Source organism: Ambystoma mexicanum, chromosome 4p, assembly GCF_040938575.1.
Source record: "Ambystoma mexicanum isolate Mex_15411 chromosome 4p, UKY_AmexF1_1, whole genome shotgun sequence".
In the NCBI taxonomy this organism is placed as follows: Eukaryota; Metazoa; Chordata; class Amphibia; order Caudata; family Ambystomatidae; genus Ambystoma; species Ambystoma mexicanum.
In genome coordinates, this window is record NC_090927.1 from 1,101,283,461 (window position 1) to 1,101,310,268 (window position 26,808).

The window sequence follows — 26,808 nt, forward strand, 5'->3', positions numbered from 1 at the left end:
AGTAAACGGCCAGTGGGAAACTCCACCACTAGTGACTACGAGCTTGGGGGAAGGAAAGTTTCAATCTATCCCAGAGACGGAAATGGGAGAAGGGAAGTCAAGAAGAGCAGGATTGGTGGAGGGAAAAAATGACAAGAAGATGGAGACACAGGGAAACGAAACAGATAACCCTGATGAAATTTCCACAGGTTTTGAAATACCAAATTATGGTTGAAGATCATAGCCAAATCAGTTAAACCTAAATCCCTGAGTAGATCCGTGATCTTGTCTATATTTAAAAAAAACAGATGCCTCTACCTGTTTTCCATGGATGACATTGAATATGTAAAATTCCCAGACCGGAACAACTCATTTATGGTGGAGATAGGACTGAGCTCCAAAAAAGCACAGTCCGCAATCCTGAAAGAAGCTAGGGATCTCGAACAAGAAGGAATAGCAGTGTATATTAACTCGCCTAACAATATCCCCGTTCTACAGAATCAACTAAAGGACATACAGGGGGGATATCCGCAACGAGACGGAAGAGGTCCGCAGGGGTTTGGGGGAAACAAGGGCATGGGCTCTGTTGAAAGATCTCCAACACAGGAAAAGACACTGGCAGCTTTGCCAGAAATTCTAACGCAAGTCCTAAAAAGTATGGGCCTAGGTACTCAGAGCCTTTAGTCAAAAAGGGCTCCATATGGTGAGCTGGACCACCCGTGGTTCCAGCACATATAGGGTAAAGGACACAAGCCTCTTAGAGGCCTTCCGGTGGTTAGCAGACCCTTTAAATGTCGTATGTCACATAGTATCTGTTGCGTATGTTTAAGCGCCCTGATGCCCGCGGGCTACCGGCGCTCTACAAAAGCTAAATACATACATACAAGAGACCATCTTTTTGGAAAGATGGACATACTTATGTTTCAGGAAACGTGGCTGGTAAACCCAATAGAAATGGAAGGGTTTGTAACATTCTGTCTGCCAGCCAATCAAAAGGCAAAGGGTCGTCCAGCGGGAGGGTTGTTTATTGCTTGTAAAAACAGCTCTATCAAATATGTCGTTCCTGTCTGGAAAGATGAAATGGGTATTTTAGCATATAAAGTACATCTGGCCTCAAGCCTGAAAAACCCTGTCCTGATTGTGATAAATGTATACTGGAATTCGGCATCCTCCAAAATCCAGGCTTTCCTGCAAAAGTTAACAGAACTAATGGGGAAGATTAAGATGAAGTGGAAAGGAGCAAATATATTGCTGGCAGGTGACCTCAACGCAATGTGTGTATACCGGAACAAAAAATCTGGGGCAAGAGGGATTCAAAAGCTACATAATAAGGGGAAGGCCTGGTTAGAATTTACTAATGCATGGGAATTGAAAATGCTAAACAAGGCACCACAAGGAAGTGAAGACCCACAAATGACATGGCACAGAGGTGACTCATCCTCTATGCTAGATTATATCTTTGTAAGTGAGGGATTGTTCTCCTGTAATTCCACATTAGAAGTGAAATATGAAGGGGGTAGCGACCACTCAAGACTGGAGCTCTCATTCACAGACTTTTCTGAATCTGTAAAGTTAGCACATAATCAAGAGATAATGGGAATAAAAGGGAAGCTACGGCTGGTGAAATACGGTCAAGGCGGGAGGGAGCTAAACCAATAACTACAAAATATTGCGAAGCAAACAACTCAGCTTTGCCAACTAGAGAAATTTGTTAATGTCATCTGGTCACTGGTTCCCCCGAAATCCCCCCTAGACCAGGCACAGCATAAACATACCCACAGCTTTGATGAGAAAATCTGTGCAAGAAAGAGAAGCCTGAGAAAAAGCATCCGACATCTAAAGGCATTAAAATTTGATTAAAAATACATATAATTTGAAAATAAAAACAATTAGGAACAATTACAAAGCATGGGTAAAAAATCAAAAAACTCTCCTTCACCAAAGAGAGGGGGAGCAAATGCTAAAACTGGTCTCGGAATCAAACTCCAGAAACTTCTGGTCCATAATACGGGAACTAGATCCTCAGTCCAATAGCTCTTTGTGTAACCTGGTGCCTGAAAGGGAGTGGATAGAACATCTCACAAAAGCTTTTGGAGGAGTGCAAGAGGAGCCAGAACATAAACTGTTAGAAAGTGAGTGGGTGTTACAACTCAAGGAGGAGGAGATAGCGGAGATAATAAATAAGGCCTCATTATCAAGAGCAGCTGGCCCAAATGGCCTCACATACCAGGTACTTAGAAAGAACCCAACATTGTGGGCCAAACTACTAAAACAGCTCTTTAGGGAGATTCTATGTAGAAAGCGTTTCCCTCCCTCTTGGAAAACGGCATTGGTGATACCACTCTTTAAGGAGGGCGATAGGACAAATCCTTCCAACTATCTACCTATCGCCTTCCTTGATATCGAGAGCAAAATATCTATGAGATTGCTAATGAATGAGCTCTCTGCCTGGGAGGTAAAGGAGAAGGTTCTATCCTGTTGTCAGACAGGATTTAGGAAAGGGTTATCGACAGCACTGAACGGGATTATATTAAACTTGCTTAGTGAATCTAGCATAACTAAAGGAGGTACACCATTATATGGAGCCTCGATCGACCTTTCTAAGGCCTTCGATCAGATTGATAGATCAAAGCTATGGGGCAAATTAACGAGAAAAGGTATCCCGGAACCATTATTGTCAATGATAAGAGAACTTCATAGAGGGACCACAGTGAGAGTACACCTTGATGATGAGGGTCATTTATCAGATTCAGTGCCAGTAGAAAGAGGGATCAGGCAGGGATGCTTGGGAGCCCCCATGTTCTTCAATCTATTTCTAGCAGACGTAGGGGAACATCTAATGTCGTCGGCTTTGGCCAGTCTGGAGTTAAATGGGAGGCTATCCGTGCCGGTGTACCCTTACCTCGACGACTGGCTCATAACAGGAGACTCCTACAAAACATGCCTATTGAATACTCAGAAGACAGAAGACGACCTGTTCAGTCTGGGATTCTCCATCAATGAGAAGAAATCCAGCTTAGACCCCAGTCAAGTCAAGCAATTTCCAAGGGCTCTAATTTGGACAAAGGACGGCCTCGTCTTCCCCTCCAATGAGAGGGTTCAGAACATGCTTTCTCAGATTCCTCAATATGTAGCCAGTCGGGAAGTGACGGTACGCAAGGCCATGCGCTTGCTAGGTAAAATGGCATCATGCGTACCATGCAAGAGTGGCTCAACAGTCAGTGGTCTTAGGCCAGCGGACAATGGGAAGATCTGGTAGTTGTCTCGCCAGCCCTCGTTCTCTCTCTGTAATGGTGGTCAAGGGAAGCCACTCTCACGACAGATGCATCTCTCACGGGGTGGGGGACTCACCTGCTTCAGCAGACAGCGCATGGAGTGTGGTCCCCACAAGTAGCATCCAACCAAATAAATCTGTTAGAACTGCTAGGGATTTTCAAAGCAGTGAAGGCCTTTCAGACACAGCTACAGGGGAAGACAATCCTGGTCCTGATGGACAGGACCACAGCCATGTATTACATAAACAAACAGGGGGCACACACTCTACAGGGCTATCCAAGCTGTCGCAGAACATTTGGATGCGGGCTCTCAAACACAGGATGTTCCTACTGTTCCAACACGTTCCAGGAGAACTCAATCTTCTAGCGGACGTGCTCAGCAGAGATTTCCCACTGCCCGTAGAATACGAATGGCGTCTGCACGAAGACATTGTCTCCAACGTCTTCGCAGAATGGGGCTTCCCAGAGATTGACCTGTTCGCAACTCAGGAGAACGCCAATGCCAAGACTACACCTCCAGGTACCCCCAGGACCACTCCAAGGGAAACGGACTCTGGATAACATGGTCACGGAAATTTGTCTATGCTTCTCCCCCACCCCTGACTCCCCTACTCAACAAGATAGTGCACAAGATGCACCAGGAACCAGTTACCATGATTTTGGTGGCCCCCATGTGGGCCGCCAACCCTGGTTCGCTCATCTAATGGAAATGTCCCTCTCTTCCCCCCTGTGAGACTACCCTGCCCGTACAACATGTTGTCTCAGGACAGAGGGGAGACACTACACCCATGCCCGCAAACTCTGAACTTAGCGGCCTGCTCGTGAGGTCATAGAGTTTGGACACCTTCAACTCCCTCAGAGATGCATGAATTTACTCAGGGAGGCTAGAAAACTTAACACTCATTATTGCTATTCCAGTAAGTGGAAACGCTTTGTCATCTGGTGTAAAACCAAGGGCGTCAATCCCATTGACTGCTCGCCTACGCACATTGTGTTGTACCTAACCATCTGTTAGACTCAGGTTTGGTTTTTAATTCCCTAAAAGTTCATCTAGCTGCTCTATCAGCCTACACTACGTCAGAACAAAAAGTTTTGTGGTGGAAAATACCTGTTATTTTAGGCTTTTATGGAAGGGGTTAAGAGAATTCACCCCCCCCCCATTTCTAACCCAGCTCCCGGATGGGATCTAAATGTGGTTTTGACCAGACTCATGGGGTCTTCGTTTGAACCAATGCATAAAGCAAGTCTAAAAGACCTTACTTTTAAGACGGCCTTCCTAGTGGCTATCACTTCTAATAGAAGGGTTCGCGAACTACAGGCCTTTTCAGTTCTAGACCCTTTTGTTACAGTCCACAGAGATAAGGTGGTTCTGCGCACTAATCCCAGATTTGCGCCTAAATTCATTTAGTGGGTAGTTCCATGTGAATCAATCAAACTACCCACTTTCTTCCAGAATCCCACTAGCATGGCCGAAAGAAGCCTACACACACTAGATGTGCGCAGGGCAGTGATGTTTTTCCTGGAAAAAACGAAAGCACTGAAGACCAACCAGTTTTTTGTTTCAGTGGCAGCTGGTAGAGGCGGGGATCCTGTCTCTAAATCAGCTATCTCCAGGTGGATTGTCAAATGCATCACACTGTCATACTCTTGCTAAGAGGGAACTGCTCTTCAAGCCTAGAGCACTCTACTCGGGGCACTGGGGCTTCCACAGCATTCATTGCAAATGTTCCCCTTGAGTCCATTTGCAAAGCGGCAACCTGGAGTTCTGTACACACCTTTACAAAACTCTATTGCCTAGATGCGCATTCTAGATCTGATTCTCAGGTGGGACAAGCAGTATTAAGACATCTTTTCACTACTGTTCCTTCTCATAAACCACCTCCAAATCCGGCTACTGCTCGCTAGTCTATGCACAGCATGTGATTCTAAGCAGATTAACAAGCATCAGAAGACATGCATTACTTACCATAATAGCATTTCTGAGGATTGTATCTGCTTAGATTCACATGCGCCCACCCTGCCTCCCCACTCGGGTGGAAGGAACATAGACGTCTTACTAATTTCTCTCTTTATGTACTCATTCACAATAGCCTTGGGCTCCCTCATTGCAGAAAAAATACAATTGGAGGGACCTCCGCGCGTGAGGGTTTTTGGGTACACTACACTACACGTCACGATAGGGATCGTGCAGTGGTCGAAGTGAGCGGGAGCGGTGCTCCTATACTTTTTTAAATTACCTTTTACAGCTCCTATACTTTTTATTTTAAAAAGAAACCGTTCCGGAATGGTTTCGTTTTAATATAAATGTGTAGGAAGATGTTGAAACTTGCACTTTCAGTGCACTGCACTGAACGTTCCCTTAAACAGCAGGTACAAGTGTTTGTGGGTGTGTATTGTGTATGGGAGGGGGCGTGGTGATGGGGTTTGTGTTGAGTGGTTGCAGTCCTGCAGGGGAACATAGTTCCACTACTTCTTTTCGTACACGTCGACCACTGGGATAGTGTTACAGACACACCTATTTCGACGTCCCCTTTTGGTCCCCAAAAGACAAGATGCAATATTCTGCGGTTACCACTGGATGTCGGACCATATGCACAGCATGTGAATCTAAGCAGATACAATCATCAGGAATGCTATTACGGTGAGTAATGCATGTCATATATATGATTTCATCAAAACGGCAAAGAAATCAATGCACAAATGGGAAAACAGAAACATTTTTCACAAAAACCTGTAGTGCAGAGCAGGTGGGTCCCATTTCATCAATTGGGAGCCAAATTCTTATAACATTTGCTGATTCAAACAGCTTCAAAATGACAGTGTTAACATTTGACACTGTAGAAAGAATTGTCGACACAGGTGCGTTTCGGCCACTTTTAGCAGATGAGAGGTGCTTAAGGTTGGGTGGCCTTCATCAGGACGGAAAAAGAAGAAATGAGGCAGCAATGAATGGTGGATCCTGTGTGTGTCTGTGAAGTATTAAACAAAGCGTTGTAATTGAGTCACTTGGTTGCCATTTGGGTTAATCATTGGTTGTTTAGTGTGCTATTATTGCTTCTAATGTAATGAAGAGACCCTAGAGGGGCTTGCCGTGCGAACAACTGTTAGACTCTGTATAGAAGGGACTCCACTTTCAACAAAGCCTTGTGGATGTCAGTCTGTTGTGGCAAAAGAAGAGTCATATTACTCTAGACAGGAATCGCCTAAAGGTGCAATTACACTGTGCAAAAACTGGTAGTGATACGTCAATGCTGTAAAGCGTGGGTGAATCACAACTGCGCCTTGTAGGTGAGCTGTGATGTGTGGCGTTCAGTCTATGCATGGTGTCCCGTGGTGGTTAGTGTAGATAGTCATGGAGACCAAAGAACTAATTACCTCCTACATAGTTAGCGCGTTCCATGATTCATTGACTAAAGTGCATGCTTACGCATCATGTGGAGACCCAAAGTAAAGGTTCAGCACTTGGGAAGAAGTTAAATCCAGAAGAAGACAGAGAGGGCCGGTGCACAAACGCAGTGTGTGTGTCACTCTAGCATGAAAGACTGGCTTGACGTGTCTCTATTCCGGTGGATACATGCTCGGCCTGTTGCACAAAGGCAGTGTAAGTGTGGCACTGTATCAGTTTTTGACGCGCATACAGTATCACACTAGCGAAAAAAACTGTTTCGACGTATCTCTATTTCGGCATATACGTGCTCGGCAATCTGCATGTGCGCCTTTGATTAACCCAGGAATCATGCGTGCATGACTATATTGATATTGCTTACCGCGTTCAGTGCAGGAACTGTCTTGTCTGTGCCATAAGGAGAAACGCCTTGGGTGTCCGTTGCCATGGCAACGTGTTTGTCTGTATTACAGAGCTGTGCAAAGTGGCAGCCATTTTGGAACGGTGAAAGAGCCGGCATCTGTGCCAGCTCTCTCATTGTGGACACAGCCCCTTTGTCTGTGCTGGATGGCGAATTTTTATGAAAAAACACCAGCTTGATGCAGAACTGGTGGATATTGTAGAATGGTTTAGACAAATCCCATTATCAATACCATATTGCTCATATATGTGTGGACAAAATTATGCGTGGCTCTAATAAAGATTTGACACTGGAGATAATTATCAAGGTGTCCTCTGCGTGAAGGTATGTGCTCCACTCGTAATGAGCATCGGAGCACCTAATAGGGGCCTGGTAGGAGTTGCTGGGTAGGAGTGTGTGGAAAAAGACAGAGATCTAAATGGACTCCTGTATGCTGTTTGACACAACATGACCACATGGTACCAGAATGGTGATTTGCTAGCACAGATTCTTGATGCAACAGAATTTTGGACATTTCGTGATCCTATGTCGTGTCTTGTTACAGAAATTGTTAATTGGTGAAAAAAAGACTCTGTAGAGTGAACAGAAGGTGTCAATGAAACCCACATAAGCGGAGCGTGGCATGGAGCTAATTTATTGGGCCCCTAGGAAGTGATTCCACTCAACTGTGATGTTTAAGCTATTGTTTACAGTGTCCAAACGATGTATCCACCTTTTGAGTTTGGTCAGTTCTCTGATGATGTCTCCTTCTTTTCTTCAGGGAGATTATTTGAAGTACAAACTTTTTAGTTCTGAGTTGGTGTTTTTTTTTGGTGATGTAGAGTTCAACCAGAGGTTTTGCCAATGTAAAGTAGACCACATGGGCACTCTATCACGTATATGACCATTTTGCTGTTGCAGTTGGTATGTGCTGGGAGTTCCCATCGGATGTTGTGCACGCCATGCTGCAGCCACATATTTAGTGGCCTTTTACGGGCCCTTTATGGGCAGTAGGCCCCACAGTGGTGCAGTGGTTGTTGATTTGGCCGGTTCAACGTAGGTGTGGACCAATCTTTCCTTGAGGATACAACTTTTCTTAAAGGCGAAAAACGGTTTCTTTGAGAGGGTTGCTTTGTTTTTTAATCAAATGCCAATGTTTGTTGATTGTGCTTTTTATCAAATTGCTCAATGGGCTGTATGTGGTGACACAAACCAACCTCTCTCAGGGTTCTTGTGTCTTGGATGTTAGACATGTTTCCTTGCATGTGTTTGCGGCCCCCTTATTGGACATCCTTACTGCTTTTTTTGGACACCCGCTTTCAATGAGTCTTTGTTGGAGATTTTCTGCGTGTTGTAAAAACATTGTCTTATCGGGGCAATTTCTCCTGATCCTAAGGAACTATCCGAAGGGGAGATTGTACTTGAGACCCATCGGGTGGTAACTGGAGAATTGTAGAAGACTGTTCTGATCTGTTTTCTTGCAAAATAGTTCTGTTTTCAGTGTAGCGCCCGATCTGTAAATGTGCAGATCGAGAAAATCGATGGAGTTGGAATCCCAGTGAATTGTGAACTTAATGAATGCACCATCCAAGTCTCATATAAGACTCCCTGGTAAGCTTTGAAGCTCATGTTAATAAAACCGTGCAAAACTGCTCATACTACCTGAAACTACTAAGGAATCTTCTACCTTTTCCCTCGGAGTCCAATTGTGGCTCAGTCGCACAGGCTGTTATTTTGCCCAGACTGGACCAAGGCATTGCCCTTATTATTTGTGCTCCTAAGAAAAACCTACACAATCTATAATTCGTACAAAATGATGCGGTACGCATCATCAAAAAAAAGTCCAGGAGAGAACACATTCTCCAGCATGAGGTCTGGCATGGATTCACATGCTCATGAATATTTCCTGTCGTCAGGCTGGGAATCCTCAATAAAATAAACAGTTTCACTTTCAGTTACAAACTGTATTTCTCCTTTAAACCAATCACTGTCCTCTGGGTCATACTGCCCCCATCCATTGACAAACCTCTCCGCAAGCCTCTTCTCTGGTAGCCATCTTCCGATTTTACCACACGCTTCAGTGTTGGGTGTCCTTGAGTATGCTCTACAAGCTACTTCTACGTTTTTTCATGTTTTTAATGGAAAAAGGTTCTATTTTTGTTCCAAAAGAACCTGTGTGCACTCTTCTCAATCTGCCGACAGCGGGGATCCGTTGTCTGTGAAGTTCAGCGCCCCTCAAAGGGGAAGATCGTTGAAAATTCTAGAAGGCCATCGTCCTACTTCGCACCCTCCGACCATGACTGAGGAGGAGGGAAGGTCCCTCTTCAAGCCCTGCACCAAATGCAGGCTACGGAATTTGTTTGTAGAAGACAAACCCCTGCAATGCCTCTACTGCCTGCATCCAGACCATAAGGAGGTGTAGTGCGAGATATGACTCGGGTTCTTCAATAAGACGGCGAGGGACAGGCACAGTAGACTGGTGTTGTGGCTCAACGCCAGGGCCTCTGCACCATGCTCTGAGCAGGGTCATGCCTCACCCAGGACCGGCCGGTCCGAGGAGCGGTCTTCTAATTCCTTTGATGGCACATCATCCATGGTTGCCCTTAACACCTCTACGGTCACTCCAAAGCAATACCTTTTCCCCACACTACCTTAGGTTAGAAAAATGTTTTCGTGCTGGATGGTCCGTGACGTTGCAGCTCTGGGCCTGACCTCCGGATTCCTTAGTCTGATGACTGAAGGCAGGACAATGGACAAGATCTCTCAGCAGCCGTCGCGAGGGAGGACCTTTGGCACAACTTTCAGCAACTTCTTGGTTCACTCTGTGGCTTTGGCGCTTTTTCTGCTGCACCAACAAAGAACACGGATCGTCTGCTCAATCTTATTTGCTTCCTACAGTCCCACACTCTGGTGAGGTGGTCTGGTCGAGTTGGATCGGACCTCTGGAGTGTTCTTACGGGTTCAGCAAAGATTTGGACGGATTCAGCCTTTCCATGATGGTGCACTAAAAATGGGCAGCTGGTATTGGGGTTCTGTAGCTCTGAAGTTCCTAGAACCTCGGGAGATGGCTCGTTTCAAAGTTCGTCTTGGACTGGTTGTTCCCACCAGCCAAAAGGAAGGAGGAGTCCTCTTCGGTGCTCCTCTTTCGCATAGAAAACGGGGTCAGGACAGCAGTGGTCGCTTCACGGTGTTGCAAAGGGTCTGCAGGCGTCTCTGGTCGTCGTCTTCGGTTACTTCTGTTTCCAGTCGTCGACTTGCTTTTCACTCCATAAACCTCACATTTTATACAGTTCCAGCACACACTCCTCTGCAATCTCTCAACATTTTACAGAAAGGGGCGTTTGGCTGTCCAATCAGGACAGCCAGACGCCCTGTGGGAGCTGGACCTATTCAGGCACTCTGGCAGACAAACGACAGGGGGGTGGAAAACTCCTCCCCTACTTTCTGCATGCCCAGACACTCTGGAGCCCAGGCGGGGATACCCACGGGTTCCCACCAAAGGCAACACACACACACACACTCTCTGATCTCCCCCTTCCAGAATGGTAGAAGAAGGGCTAACGAAGAACAACCACTCTAGTAATGGTGAAAAAAGAAGGGAGGCTCCAAGTTGGTACTTGGGTGCCCCCTATTGTGCACTACAGAGGCTATGGACATAGCCTGCGGTGCAAAAAATACACAATAGTTGGTACAACACGTCCACTGCCACCAGCCACAAGTAGATTGTCTATGTGACTAAAGTCACAGAAGCAGAGAGAAAGGGGGTACTAGGTATCCCTTTGGTACTCCACTGATCGTGGTGTGTATGAATATCTCAGACTTTAGAGTTTTGGGAGTGATGCTAAGTATGTCTTTATTTTTAAGAATTGTAGTTACTTGAGGATACAGAAAAAGAATCTTAAAGGAGGACCTCTTCCTCTTCTTAAAGAAATCTCTGGTGATATCATCTCTCATCTCATGCCTCTTTTCTTCATGGATGCATTCTAACTACCCTGAAGCATGCTCTTGTGATCCCTTTACTTAAGAATCCTTCCTTAATACTACTGTGCTCACTAATTTTCGTCCCATTTCACTCCTTCCTTTACTTATGAAGCTGTTAGAATCTCTTGTTTCACCTCTGCTCTCTTTTCTGGAGTCTTCCGGCTATTTTGATACTGCTCAGTTGGGATTTCGGCCGGGGATGGGCAGCGAATCAGTCCTGATGTCTGTTTTGGATGATCTCGCCCGCCTGGTTGATCATGGTGGATTTGGCGCAGTGATATTGTTAGATCTATCTCTATATGCTGCGTTCGGCACATTTGATCATCCCACCATGATCTCCCGGCTATCGGCGGCGGGCCTGTCTGGCCAAGTCCTGGCAATGGCTGACCGCTCTCAATCAGTATCTCTTCCCCCTTTCCATTCTAAATCGGTCTCGCTATCTTCATTATTCATCATATACATCAGGCCACTTCTCAGTCTCATTCAGTCCCTATGGAGGACCAGGTTGCGTTGATCTGTAGGACTGGCCACTTTAAATTGAAAATCCTGTGGGAAGTTCTCCATTTTATCCCGGTTCAGCTTCAAACTCCCGTTGTAGCCGCTCTTGTGCTTAGTACACTGGATAATTGTAACTCGCTTTATCTTGGCCAACCCTGCTATCTCATAAACTGGCTTTGGCTTCTTCAGAATGCTGCAGCTAGGTCGGTCCTTCACCCTCCGATGGGGGCTCGCATGTCTCCCTTACTTCGACAGCTCCACTGGCTTCCTGTTGAGAAGTGTGTTCTTTTTAAATCCTTGTGCATTGTTCATCGTGCTTTTTATAAAGTGGGGACGAAGTATCCTCAGGCGAAGTTCCCTTTGTATGTTGCGTCCCGCCCTCTACGCTGCCAGTCTACTATTCATGTCTACGTTCTCCGGTTCAGGCTCTCTCGTGTGGGTCGGCGAGCCTTTTCGGTTGTTGCAGCTAAGGCCTAGAATGTTCTTCCTCATTCCTTGCGAGCCATCTCTGATCATGCAATTTTTCGTCGGTCTCTAAAAACGTTTCCGTTTTAGATCCCCCATCAGCTGTTTTCTTCTTTTTCTCTAGGGTGGAGCTTTTCAGGGGTATTCTAGGGGCTTTTATCTCCAGGTAAGGGTGATGAAAAGCTCCACCACCTCTGGGTTATTACAGGCTAGCTCTTTATCTGGGATGAAGCGTTGCCCAGTTTATCTGCTTATTATGACTTGTAGTATGGGTATTTAATATGTGAATCTAATGCTGTTCTACCTTAAACAGTCTTAGTTAAGGAAACGTTATTCATGTCATATGGTTTCAATAATGAACCAGCATGAATCACTCGCAAAGTGGGAGTGTTCCCGATAGTGTTTAACAAGAGGTGTATGAATGTGTTGATTCCTGATTTTGGATCTATGCTCTTCAATACGTGTGGTAGTAGTTTGGGCTGTCATGCTTATGTAATAGAGATTGCAGGGGAAAATGATGGCTTATACCGAGGTTTGGCATGTAGTAAATTGCTTAATTTCCAATGAACGTGGTTGCATGTAAATTCTGCTTTCTTAGTAGCGAATTGACAAGATGAGCAGGGGCCACATGGAAAATGTACCATTGAGACCCGTAGTATTGCAACCCAATGCAGTGATTATATTGTGGGCTGTGCTTGGATGTTGATATCAAGATGTTACCAATTATTATTCAAGATTGTAGCCTCTTTTACGGTAAAGAGTAATTTGGACTGTGACAGTTTTGACAGGTCCAGTGCAGTCCAATGTCTTCACATTAGTTGTTTTAAATTAGGAGTGAATCTGGAAAATGTCGTAACACATGCACAAATAGATGTGGCATTCTAATTTTGGCCATCCTCTCGCAATAGCTATGACACCATATACATCATGGCAATATCGTAGTTTTTCGACATTCAGCACCAACAAGATGGCGCCCAAAAGGTAGTTGTCATTCACCTCCATTCTCTACACACAGCCTAGTTTCTCTGCAGCCATGTACCGCAGTCACAGTCACAGTTGAAATACTGTGTTTTAGATGCAGCATCTCCTTCCCTGTCACTGCAAAAGCAGGTGGAGACGGCAACATTACCAGCTCTCACACACATGTGGGAAGGAAAAAACTGTAAGTTCATTTTACACACAATATTATGCAGAACTATCTTGAATGTTTCAAATTTTTGTAACATTATGCATTCATCTCTCTTGATAGTCAGTTTCAGCAACTTTCCACATCTCCATAGAGTGAGTACTCCATTACTGATTATACATTTGTCACCTAGTCCCACTTTGGTCCTTTTCGGACTATTTCAGACAGTAGAGGTACTACAGCGAATAGTGTTTATTCCACTTCACTTTATTTTCTCAACTAGCGATGTAAGTGGAAGTTCTATATCAGGCTTTCACCAGCATTCTTAATTTTTGCGTGCATACATTTTAATCTTGGTACTTGAACATCATTTATTTGTTCACACATTCTTTGTACACCCTCCTCCCTCTGGCTATCTTTTCACTCACAGGTATTGTCCTGCATACACCCACAGAAAACCCAAGACGCTGGGGAAAATCCTGCAGTCATCAGAGATTGAAACATGTCAGCCTTTATATCGGTCAATTGCAAAAGTAGTGTAATGGAGAACTGTGTATGACAACACACTACATGACCAACTTTGAACAATTATTGATGTATTGGAAATATAATTTTGTATTTATTGCTCAAGTATGCTTTACATACCTGTGAAATTGGTTGACAATATATTAGTTGTGCGCACAAAATGACATATTGGTGATAAGTGTTTTTCTCTAAATTACTGATCTAGATTTTCCCTTGGGTTGTTGTTACTTTAAATATGTTTAGAATGATCACATATTTCATATTATACAACATTAGTATGCATGTTATCCAGACAAGTTTTCCTTTTGTCATTTAAATGTTAATTTCTTTCAGAATTCAACCATTCCCTAAATGAGTTTCGATATTTCTTGTACTGTTTGAAATTTTTGTTTGCAGATTTGGCACAGTAGGTTTTGTATACTAATTCTATGTTTGCATTACTTGTTATCAGATCGCCCAGTAACATACTTGTACAACACACTGCACTACTACGAACTGCATCTCCGAGAACGTACAAACCTGAAACGGAAGCTTGTTCATGCCATAATTGGCTCCTTAAAAGACAACCGACCTCTTGGGTGGTGTTTGAGTGACAATTATCTTAAGTGTGCTATGAATGTACGTGAAGACAATCCATGGATTCCTGATGACACATACTACTGCAAGCTAATTGGTCGACTAGTGGACAATATCCTTTTTGAATAGTTGTGGACACTATCATATTATTAAATCTGCTTTGTTTAATACATGTGTATGCGGACACAAACATTCTTAAAGTAAAATTGGTGGAGGGCTCTGGGGGCAGACCAGTGAGCATGATGCAGGAGTTCCTGATGCTTTGGAGGGCTTTGCAGATTTATGAAATCTCAGTTCTGTGGTTAATATGGGACTGGAAAGGGAATATGATTCGAAGGAGGGTGTGAATAATGCATGAAAACTCATGAGAGCCATTTTCCCATAATGGCAAAGTTTGTGGCGCTGGAGCATAATTTCCTATGCTACATCGTGTCTCAATTCTCTAAGCGGGTCACTGCATGGGTGCTACTGTCTTTGCAAAGACGCTAAGGGCTTTGTTGTAGTACAATGTATTGATGCTTTTCTCTTTTGGTCTGGCAGTCTACACTGCACATTTGCAGCCTGCATCAGTGATTCCTGTTCTGGGTCGCAATCTGTGACAGTGGATTTTACATGTCCTGTCTTGCCTGGTGTTGCTTCTCTCAATGCCCAACTGAAGCATCATGGGATCTAGACCATTGTGTCATCCTTCACCTGGCCCACACTGATTCCCTTGCTATTAAAAGAAACTCTGTTTGCTGATAACCAATTCAGATACTGGAGGCAGGGGTCTGAATGTCCTTAAAGGAAAGCATGCATGCCAATGTGCCACATTAGATTCCACAGATCCTAGTCCAGTATTGATCTGTGCTGCATATTGTATTCTAATTGCTTCCCTCCTCCCATGGATTCCTCATCTTTGATCTCTATCTCTCAGCACAGCTGCTCTTTGGAATCCTTTCCACTGCCAGGGGGCGCAGCACGGCTCCAACTGATAACTTTACTCTTCCCTGCAGTGAATGACGTTGGTGTTCTTTGCTTCTCTGTTTTCGAAGTCATGTCGAACACCTCATAGTCCTCTGGATTTAAACCCTGCATTGACTGAGGACGTCAGGTGTCTGTCGCGGATCCTCAAAGGATCTCTCTTTATTGCCTTGGGGAGGAGCATGATGCACAGCACTGCGGGTCATGCTGGTTGATGAAGGCCAAAGCACTTTGGGAAAGGGAGGCAAAGTTGTTCAGGAGGGGGGGTGACAAACCGACTTGATTGAGGTCACATGGCACGGGAACGCCATCCTGAAAAAAGCTCCCTGATCCGCAAGGACACGAAGTAAAAAGCACTGCAAGAAGTCTTGTTCCCCAGCAGGTCTTCAAAACATAATTCTTCATAATCGAGGAAGAGGAGTCACTGATCCAGAGATCGAAGGTACCTTTCCCCACCCAATCCAATCCAGTGTGGAGGAATGGGAGGCCTTTCAGCTTAAGATGCTTGACGTCTTTGCCAAGGCCAGGTCGTTTTGGTCCCGGCTCAGACTGCTCCTGCCAAAGTGGCTTCAGCCTCTGTGTCGTCGGAGTCCACTGCGCTTGGGCGAGCTGGCAGAGACTCCAGAAAACATTGCGACTGAAAGGTGGTGGATACCTTAGGGTTATCGGTCCCCTGTATAGACCCAAGGGTGCAGTATGAGCTAACGGACATTCTGCGTGAAGGTCGAGCGAGGTCCTACTTCCATTTATTCAGGCTGTATAGGGGGGAAGGTCTTAGAATTGCCGTCTAAGGTAGCGTCGGTCCCTATGGTGGACTTGGAGCTAGCCAGGAAGCACAGGGCAGTATCCTCTGATCCACAATTCATGTCCACTCATGCATCTGCAGAAAGCCTAGTTATTCAGGCGACACAGCAAATCCGAAGACAGTCTTTTACATCTCACTCTATTGTGAATTGGCATTTCTTGATTGAGCTGCACCGGTCTATCTTGAAAGTAGGAGCACTTTGATATCCTTTTTAATTGCTTGGGGATTATGAACAAAACACATAGCTTGAATTTTCTTTTTTTTGTTGAACATTGTTTTATTAGTGTTTGTAGGCAAGTAATGACCGTACAACAATAATTTGGTTAAAACTAGCATAGAAATAGTTACATACAACTGTTAATGGAAGTAGCCCCCATCTTCTACGAGTCCACAAGTGATCCCTTGCTGTTTCAAGGCTTGTCTACTGTTTGCGAGGTAAATGGTGGAATGAGAGGACTAGTTCACCAAGGGACATTTTGTTGGTTATTTTGTCTTGGGGTGTAGGGACAAGAGTTGGGACTCCGAGTCTTGAGGTTCGTTGCTGGAGCCTCATTACTCCTATGTGTTCTGTAGTACTCCAGGAAGTGCACCCATAGTATGTCAATTTGTCAATGTGATTCTAGCATCCAGGCCATAAGACTCTCCATGCCGTATATTTGGTGCGCCCTGGCTAACCATTCTTGACGTGTCGGGAGACTGGTTCTCCTCCAGTGAAGGGTGACGCATGCTCTGGCAGCTAATAGGTGTCTTTGTGTTAGGGAGAATTCTCATAAATGTGCTAATTGCCTTCACCTTATAGACCCCCAGCAACTTTGCTGGATTTATTTTCCTGGAAAGAGTGTGAGCCTTTTTTTTCGCACTCTTGTGCTCTTTGATTATGGAGTTTTAAGATAACTCCATAGGCATCTTTTCATGTGTGTTACACAGCACCCTCAGTGCAGTGACACAGGGATGTCTTTTTAGACTTCCCAAAGGTTTAAATACCTACTGTTTGCCAGAGAAGGTAAGGTTACATTGACTTTACTAGTCTTTTTAAATTCCTAGACCCAGCACACACGTTCTTCCGATGGAGTTGTGGAGGGGTTACCTAGTATCCCCTGTGTTTAGAAACACATGTGGCAGTCAAATGCTACCCCTTTCTATCGAAATGGCTGGTGGCAGTGGTTTTAGAACATACTACCATGATTTTTCCCGACAGCGAAAACACCGGTAGCTAAATATTGCGGGAGCCATGTTTTTCAAGATGGCGCCTTAAGCCCCTTTTGTTTAAACGGGTCCCTGTCTTCTTTTTTTTCACCATTTCTTTTTGGAAATGTCCTTCTAGTGTTTGTCTCTACGCGCCAAAACAGTTTGGTCCCTTTGTTTCCATGTCTTCGGCGGGCTTGAGGACTGAAGACCGCCTCTGTCTGGGGTGGGCAGGAAGTGAGGGAGGTGCCCGAAACACCCTGTGCTTAGTCTCCTAGGAGAGTCAAATGCACTCTGGCGTGATTGGCTGGCTGACAGCCACCCTGCTGGGTGAGTGGCAGCTAGGCTGGAATGAATGTGAGAAAACTGTTTAAAAGGTGAGTCTCTTGGACTGGAAAGCAGAGTCGACCACTGGAACGAAAGAACCGAAGACGAGCTGGAAGAGGACGGCTGCTGCAACTCCTGGCCCGTTGGTTTGCCCGGTGAAGCCCTGCTGCAGGTCCGAATTGCCAAGTTCATCTCGACAGAGAAACTCCATCAAAGACGACTTCTTCCTTTGAGTTGGTGGGACCAATCAACTCGTAAGCCACCTGGATACCATTCTCGAAGCTGGTTAGGATTAACCAGGGGGGAGGACACGAGCTTGTGTACTTGAAGAACAGCTACTGGAACTGAAGTGACTCCATTTTTTTTGCGTTTTCCGACAATTCCGTGCAGTGCAGGAGTCCCCCGACATCCTCCCTCTTGTCCCCACGACTGAGGCTCAGGAACAGTGAGATTTGCAGGAACTGCCAGGAACCAACGACTTCAGCTGCATTTGTTTCTTCATACTAAGGGACTGGGCCAACCCATTGAGAGAACGCCACTCTGGCGGTGAAAGTTCGTGAAACTTTCCCAACTTGCAGGCCTAATCAGATTGTGACCCAACAAATGATTGTTTTTCGTACAAACTACTTTTGAGAACTTTGGCAAAGACTTTACTGGTTACTTCAAGAACTGCTCTATCCTATCCAAAACACTAGTCCATTGACTTTGGCCTATGCCTATTGAACTGAATCGAGTCTTCTAGTGAACAATAACTATTTGCACTGCCTAAGAAAGTATTTGTGATCTATTCTATTAACTTGTGCCTTTACCTTCCCATTCAAAGTGATTGAAATGCCCTTTGGCTCCTATTTCAGGGGAGCTTAAATTGTTCTGAAACCTATTGGTTTTGTGTTGAAGTATATTTGTGTATAATATTAAGTTGCCGCCTTCTAGTGAATGTGTTCTAAATGATTGTGTAATAAATGTGTAAGTGTTTTATCAAGAAACCTTGAGTGTAAGTGTCTACTTGAACCACTGTAATTGTAAATCCTCTGTTTAACTTCTTGTACTGCTCACATTCCCTCTTGAGATAATCCTGGCTGCTCAGCAAACTGTGTAGTACAGACTTATAGGAAAGGTTGGTTTTGCTTACACCTGTAGTCCTAATTGTATGTGGTGGTCCCAGAGGTACTGCATGCAATTCTGCCCAACTTTGCATGTGCAGCAGAAGCGTATATTCTCCCTCCTTTCCCTCTATCCCGAAAAGGACCAGAAGGGGAGTTCGATCCCTGTGTATGCCGTCTATCTCCCTGATTCATCCCAACACCTCCTTCCAGAACTTTAATGCCAACTGACGCCTCCACCACATGTGCCAGTATGTGCTTATTAAACCGCAGTTTCTCCACCATAGGTGGCTGACATCACAGTACATTTTGGAGAACCTTTGCGGGGTTACATGCCACCTATAAAGAATTCTACCATTATGCATCTTCTATTGCACCACGATTTCTGTGTATTCGTGCTGGGCAAGTGGCCTCTGGTTAGTAGGGCTGTGTATATTGTGGAAATAAGGCCTTTTGCGTCTGAGACTGAGTTAAGGATTTGCTCGAATTGGGTAAATGGGCGACTCAGATTTTTGCTCCCGTTCTGTTCTGATAGTGCCAAGATGTTGGGGATCCCCCAGTGCCTTTCCCAACTCCTCGTTGTGCAGGAAAGAGTCTTCTTTCCTTAGCTGGCCCGCCCTGACTAGGCCTGCCTCGTAGTAAGGCTGAAAACTCAGGGGTTCCGCAATCACGTCCTTGATGGGGGTTGGGGGAGAGCCCAGATGCAACTCAAAGGGGAGAGCCAGGAGGTGACACCTCTCATTTCACCGAAGGGTTTCTAGAGGTGCCAGAGGACCGAGAGGACTGGTTGCGACCAGATCTTTGTTGCAAATTTCCTGTATGGGACCCATAGCCTTTCCCCAAGGGTGGTAGGTGCAAGGACACTGTTCTCCATTTCGATCCATTGCTTCTCCCTATTCTCTCGTAAATGATCAATCCATGCCCGTAGCTGGGCAGCCCTGTAGTACTTGCGAAAGTCCAGAAAGGCCTTCCCTCCTTCCCCCATGGGCAGGACCAGAGTTTTATAGACGATCCGAGGTCCCTTACCTGCCCACAAAAATGTCAGTATGGATCTCTTTACCTAATTAAAAAATTGGGTTGGTATTATTACTGGGAGCGCGTGGAATAAAAAAAGGAGTCTCAGCAAGAGATTCATCTTTATCGAGGAATGGCAGGTGCCCAAGGTGGATAGTTAATTTTATACTTATCTGTGATGTTTGATGTAATGGATACCCCCAGGTATTTTATACTGGGATCGTGAACCTGTATGCCCTGATCTGCTAGTGTTTCCACTATTTGAGAGGAAGGGGGCATCAGTGGGAGTGCCAGTGTCTTGGTCATATAGGCCTTAAAACCTGACAAGCCGCCATGCTCCGATAATCTCAATGAAGGCGGGAACTGTGGAGCCTAGGAGCGAGATGTAGTGCAATATGTTATCCGCATACCGGACCAGTTTATACTCCTGTCCCCAGGCGAATACCCCTCACCCTGGACAGTGACCGCCAGTGTTTCTAGTGAAAGCACAAAAATCAATGGGGACAACGGGCAGCGCTGTCGCATCCCACGGGTCCGCCGGAACTCTGGGGAAGCTATGCCATTTACTAGGACCTTGGCTTTTGTATTGCGATACAGAGTCATAGCGCCTGCCAGCAATGTTTTGCGTATATTGTCCGCTCCCTGTCTTCCTCTTATAAACCCCACCTGGTCAGTGTGTATAAGCTTTGGGAGGACTGGGCTCAGCCTGCCGTCTACATTTATTAATGAAATGGGCCTATAGGAACTGCAGCTGAGTTTGTCCCTACCCTCTTTCGGAAGAACAATGATATGTGCTTGAGTGCATGATTCGGGGGCCTGCCCACCTTCTAATATGCTATTAAATAATCGTGCCAGAAATGGAGCCAGGAGAGTACCGTGAGATTTATAGAATGCTGGAGTATCCATCTTGCCCCAGGGATGAGCCTATTTTTTGTTTGATAATAGAGTTGAGCACTTCCTCATTGCTTATTGGGGATTGGAAAGCTGCCCTGTCCTCCGGATTGAGCAAGGGCATTGTCGGCCTCTTGAGGTAATTTCTTATATCACTCACGGGCCCTATATATTCTGTAGTGTAAAGCCGGGTATAGTACTCGCCGAACTGCTGGGCTATAGCCACAGGCTCAGTGTGCCTTATCCCCCTTTCGTCTCTGATTTTATAGATGGCACATTCCACTCTCCTCAGGCATGCTGTAAGTAGGGTGAGAAATGTGTCCCATTTTTCATCATATTTCTGTTTAATGCAGGGCAACTGCGCAATCGCCTTCCCCCTGCATATATTCTTCAGCTCCTTCCTGGGTTCTTTGGTCTGCCTTTGCCTCCACATCCCATGATTGGTCCCTGAGTGCCCTCTTTTTTCATACATTTTTAGTTTCAGGTTTGCTTCAAGAATTGTCCTTTCCCTTTTTTTTCCGCTGCACCTTCTGAGATCAAGAGGCCGCAAAAGGTGGCCTTGTCTGCTTCTCATATTATGTGAAGGGTCGTCTCTCTGTATTGATTTGGAAAAATTCAGTGATCCCCCTTACAAAATGTTTCCCTAAAGGCCAGGTCCCTGTACAAAGTCTCATTACAGACCCAACGCGAGTTGAGCGCTGCTCGGGGCCCAGCGTCTACAGTTAACATACACATGTCATGGTCTGACTATCCCACTATTTGTATGCTTGCATCAGTTATGTTGCATTCTTGTGAGACTTCTATAAGAATATAGTCAATCCTAGTCTAATGGGGTGGGGAGTAGAATGTGTGTAACTGAGTTTGTGGGTGGAATGTCCTCCAGGTGTCTATCGGATAATGTTCTTGCAAGAGGACACGCAGTGTTGCCTTCTGTGCCACGGGAGGGATCGCCCCCGGCCTCGAGGACTTCCATTCCATTGTGGGGTCCGCAATTTGATTCAGATCTCCTTCAAATATGAGGTGGCATGTTTTCCATTGACTCAGCGTCTCCAGTACATCAACGCCAAACTGGATTTCGCTATGGTTGGGTGCATACATCAAGGCAAGCGTGACTGCCATGTTTCCTATGTTCCCGTTTACCGCCAGCAACCTCCCCTCCATTCCTCTTTTAATTTGCAGTATTTCTAGACCTGGTGATTTGAATTTGTTTGTTTAAAAAAAAAAAGTTTATCAGCACCCCTACCCCTGCTTTTTTTTAGCTGGTCCGGATGCCAAAAGCACTTGTCCCACCCATTTCCCTCTCAAGGTGTATTCCTCCTCTTCTTTAAATTTCATTTCCTGCAGAAAGGGAGAGACCAATCCTGACAAGCCAAACTCTCTTACCACCATAGAGCGTTTTTGTGTTGACTTTAGCCCTTTGACATTTAAAGACCCATCCCTTAAACTGCTGCTATACATTATGTATTTCCCTTTTCACCACCTGTATGCCCATCGCTTCGAGTTCCTTGGCTTGATCCCCCACCCACCTCCAAGTTAGTGTGCCCATCGTTCCTGTTCGTCCAGCTTGCCCAGATTCTCGTTACCCTCATACCCATGTAGGCCTCCCCCCAATTCCCACTCTATCCCTTGCCCCATCGTGCACCGTTGTTCTGACAGGAAGTGGGGTGACACTCTCATGGCAGAGATGCCCTGAGAAGGAGTGCCAGTAAAAATGGGCCCCTCGCTTTCCAGCAATCAACTTTTCTGTGCACCATTTAACGGTTTAATTAAATTGCCGACGCCCATTATGGCACGGTGTAGTGATGATCATAGATCACTTTGCCCTGCATACCCCGCAACCGCCTCCCCCTACCCACTTACATTTACGGCTGCACACTGTGAAGTGTGCCGCCATCTCTCGCCGACCCTGCAACGTCAGTTCTAGACCACTAACGTGGGTCTAAACTGGCGTTGTGGGTCCTTTTCTTTTTTTTTTCTTTTTCTTATTGTCCCCCGCTCCAATCTAATGGAAGTAGGGGACAACCCTGCAACCCTCAACCCCCACTACACCAACAAAAGGGAGCAGGGGACAACCCCCACCCCCTCTCCCATTAGTCGGTCTAGTGGGGTCAGCATTTCATTACCACACAAAGATGCAGTAATGAAATGGTCAAGATTTTCGGGGCTAAATGTTGGTATTGTTCCCTTTAAAGAGAAACACAAAGCAGGGGCTTCGGCCAGTTTGATGAGCAGACTGTCGCGGACCAGTAAAGGTCTGTGTACCCATAGGCCTGGGGCCTGCTGGTGTCCAGAGTAATCCCATGACTGTGGGTGCGGGCACAACGGTCCATCACGGAGTGTTGAATCTTCTGTACTTCCTTGAGCCAGGTGCCCAAACCCTCTTCGGATGGTTATTCCGCTCCCCTCATTCACTGACTGTGCCCTTGGGCGAGCCTTCTGACTCGAAACTGCTGCCCTCTGTCTTTAGCCAACTCGGGACCTCCTCTGCTTCCTCCCGCATGGTGACTCTGTAATGCTCTCCCTGATGCTTAAAAATAAAGGCGAACGGGAACCCCCAGTGGTAGCGAATGCCTTTTTCTTGCAGCCACTGCATCAGGGGCCACATTTGCATCTCTTGGCTAGTGTCATTGAGGATAAATCCTGGTAAATTTGGATTCAGGACCCCTCGAAGGGGATCTTCCCTTTTGGGCCTGGCTCTCTGTAGTATCTGAACCTTTTGTTTTGTGATACGGACTGTTGGGTGGACCCCACCCCCCTCTGGGTGGGCCTCCCTCGCCCACTCCCTGGGTGAACTCTGTCGAAGGAGATCCCCGGATCTGGCAGAACTTCAAAGAGACCGTTCACCAACAGTTTAACACATTTTTCAAGTGCTGCGGCAGACTCTGCTTGCATCTCCTTCAAGCCCATGAGTCTTATGTTTGACCTCCACTCTGGGTTCTCAAGGTCATCGATTTACAGAGCCAAGTCCCTTTGCATGTGTTCTAGGTCCTGCATGCAACCTTCTGCTCTCATTTCTATCAGGTCTACTGACTGTTGATAGTTTTCGATAGCTTCAATCTTCTCTTCTACCTTGTCGACTCATCCCTGTAAATCTGTTATTGCACCCTCCAGGCATGACTTTATCGAACGGATCTCCTCCAGGAGCATTTGTATGTCTCCTTTCGTGGAGACGTCTTTGTCGTCCCCAGTCATGGGTTGGGCTTCTGAGACGTGCCATTGTGACTTCAGGTGCAACTCTACGGAAGCCACTCAGGAGTGCACTAGTTCCTGTGTCAAGGGCGTGTTGAACAGATACGTCGACCTTCAACTCTCGTTGGACCAGCTGCATGTGAGGGGGGGGGTCCCTGTGAATCACCGACAGAGGAGGCAGTTGTGTCCCGCATCACCCACCATCCATGTAAGGGCACCAGAGCGCAGTTTGGGTTGGAGAGCACCCTCCGTCAGTCCTCCAGACTGTCGGCTCCGTGCTTTAACTCTCTTGTCAGGGTTACACACGCTGTTTTACTTCCAGCTTCACCCCAGGGGAGATTACAAATGAAGTGGACCAGTGATCTCCCTCTGCTGTGCCTCAGGCCTTATATTGCCTTAGCTCCTCAGACCCAGCATGCTGGCTGTGAATTGAAAGAGAAAAGTTCCCACAATTGGGGAACTCGGCCAGCAGCACCTCTTTTACAGCGCACAAAGTTATTTGGGCAGCAGTGTACACCCGGTGAGTAATTCTGGACACTTTTTTCTTTCCATGGAAATCTTCATTTTAGCAGTCGGTTGTCTCCGGTCGAACAGCACATAGCATATACTACTCTTATCAACACAACCAGAGGAACCAATTCTGCGGCACGCAGAACGACACACTGCAGAACGCCATGTGAGTTAATGTTAAGCGTGAAATTACTGTCATAACAGAACTAAATTAGTGTGCACCCAGTGAGAATACAGTTACATAAGTACTTTTCCTTTCCCTTATAGTTTTGTGGGCACATTGGATGAATAAACTTGGACCATGTCCACAGGATGGACATAAGAGCAGAATACTTCTGGAGTTGTATTACCCTTAAGGTGAATTATCAAGCTCAGGTTGCTTTGAAATCTTGTTTGACATGATTAGCAAAAATTGTTATATTTATACAATTGCTTTTTGTTATATTACAGTCATACTTCACACATATGAACCCCTGATGAAGCGCATACCAGCTCGAACCGCATTGGGTTTCCAATTAATGGAGAATTTGCCATGAACAAAGGACCTTTTTGGACATTTTTCTATAATATATATTGATTGATATGCATGTTCTGACTTCCCTCATTTAATGACTATCTTAGTCTCTATTGACTCAGATCAAATTACTCGACACATATATGTAGATACTTTTACCTTAACTACTTGGCTGATTTCGGCCATTGAGAGTGTGCAGGGGACGGGAGTTCCCCTATTGTGGGAACTTTTCTCTTGCTTTGCATATCTCTGCGGTCCATGTGCCAGGACCGTTTTTTCTCCCCTGCACCTTAAGAATTTTATGTCCACTGACTAAGACCAAAACGCTACATTGAAATCCACTGGATCAACTTCCACAGGTGTGCGGTATATTATCTTTTCATTTGCTGGCTGTGAATTACCATGCTGAGGTCCCCTCTGCCCGCCAGTACACTTCATCTATAGCACCTTCAAACGTCACCCGTTGTCTTCCTCACATGGCCCCTGCTTTCTATCTGTGCACCGGGATGAGGAGCGGGGCGCCGCCCTACTGGTTCCTCTACGCCGGTGTGACTGATGCACCACGGCCCCACTTGTCCCTGGCCTCCCAGTGATCTAGTCGCTGTTGCGTGCCGCAAGGGATCCTGTGCTTATCACTAATCTGACGCCAACCGTGTGGCCCCCCACTGCACTTATTGGTGTGAGGGTGCTACCTAGCATTGTGCAGTGGCCAACCTCGGCGGCTTGTGAGCTGCGACGTGCCACTGGGTGAGATGGTCTCTCCCGCTCCTCAGCCGGCAGGTCGCAGCAGCCCCTGCACTGTTCCTTCACCCTGTTCGGTCTCAGCTGTTTTCAGACGGGGTTGTTGAACTACTACACCCTCGTCCTGGGGAGCCGCAAAGCTGAGCTACCATTTCCCCAACCGTCCAGCGGGCTCCACCAGGCCTGTGCGAGGCAGCGCAGAAGTCATCTGACTTGTCACGCACCCAGGGCCTTGTCTTCTCCACCGGCCGGAACGTTCAGTCACTTGGTTCGCCGGTTTCTCTGATCAGCTCAGTTGTGGCCCAGTGTAATGGCTCTGTGTCTTCCTTTCGGCCCACTTATTTTCTTTTTTCCGGTTATGTTGCTTTTTACACCATTTTTTCCATTCTTTTGCTGTTGGGTGAGGGGAGACAGTGGATTAAGCGACCATCTTATCTCTGCACCCTGCTGGTCTCCCTTGAATATTCTTTTTGACACTAGTATTTTTTGGCTACTTTGAGATTCAAATTTGGAGTACTACTGTGGGGAACATTTTCTCAGTCTTCAAAAATCTTTACTGCGAATACTATGGGGTTCCATGGGAACTATAAGGTAAATGACCATTGCCTACTCCTTATTGCTTTTGATAAATATCCTTGAGACTTGATTACTGATGGAATACCATCGTTTTGTTGACCTTTGCAGGTATAATTTTGAAATGTGCCCCTGACAAAGTGGTGATTTACCCCAGAAACACATTGAGCTAGATCCTACTGTTATTAAGAATACACCTTCTGGATGAAGACATTAAAGACTGGACATTACTATATTGTACTTATTGCTAGAGTATATTTGATAATATCAGGAAACCCACCGTGAACTAGATTTAACTTCTTGCTGTTTTGAGCCTTTGATAGAGTGCAGTGGAGGAGAGTGTCCCTAAATTGGGACACTATTGTTGTGTATTGATATAATCTTTGTGTCAGGATTGTCTATTTCTCTCCTATAACTCAAGCTTCCTTATTATCTTTGATTTTGTTTTAATTTCCATAATTAAACGTCCTTCGGATCTTCAGTTCCAATGGTCGACTCTCTGTTTCTGCTCCAGGACCCTCGTTTTGTATGCAGAAAAACTGGCTTAGTCCACTAATCTCCAGACATGCCTTCATTCAAACTTGGGGCAGGGGGTGGCTGTCCAGTGGTGACAGCCAGCATCCCAGCACAAACTGGTTCCAGGCAGGCACACTGCCGGGCAAAGACCGGGGGAGTTTCGGTCAGTCACTTCCCCATCTGCCTGTCCTTTCAGGCCTTGGAAGTCTTTCCAAGAGCCAGCCAAAGACAAAAGAACCATCAAGACCTCACCCACCTAAGCAGGAT

General features: G+C 45.9%; 1 protein-coding gene across 3 annotated transcripts in view; it reads left to right on the forward strand.

Moving 5' to 3' along the window:
- MED23 (mediator complex subunit 23) overlaps positions 1–26,808 on the forward strand; it is a 1,372,437-nt gene that overhangs the window by 1,086,481 nt on the left and 259,148 nt on the right. For all 3 annotated transcript variants that reach the window (XM_069606687.1, XM_069606688.1, XM_069606689.1), the window contains one exon: positions 14,086–14,322. In XM_069606687.1, the coding sequence (XP_069462788.1) occupies positions 14,086–14,322 (237 nt within the window). The remainder of the gene's footprint in view (positions 1–14,085; positions 14,323–26,808) is intronic.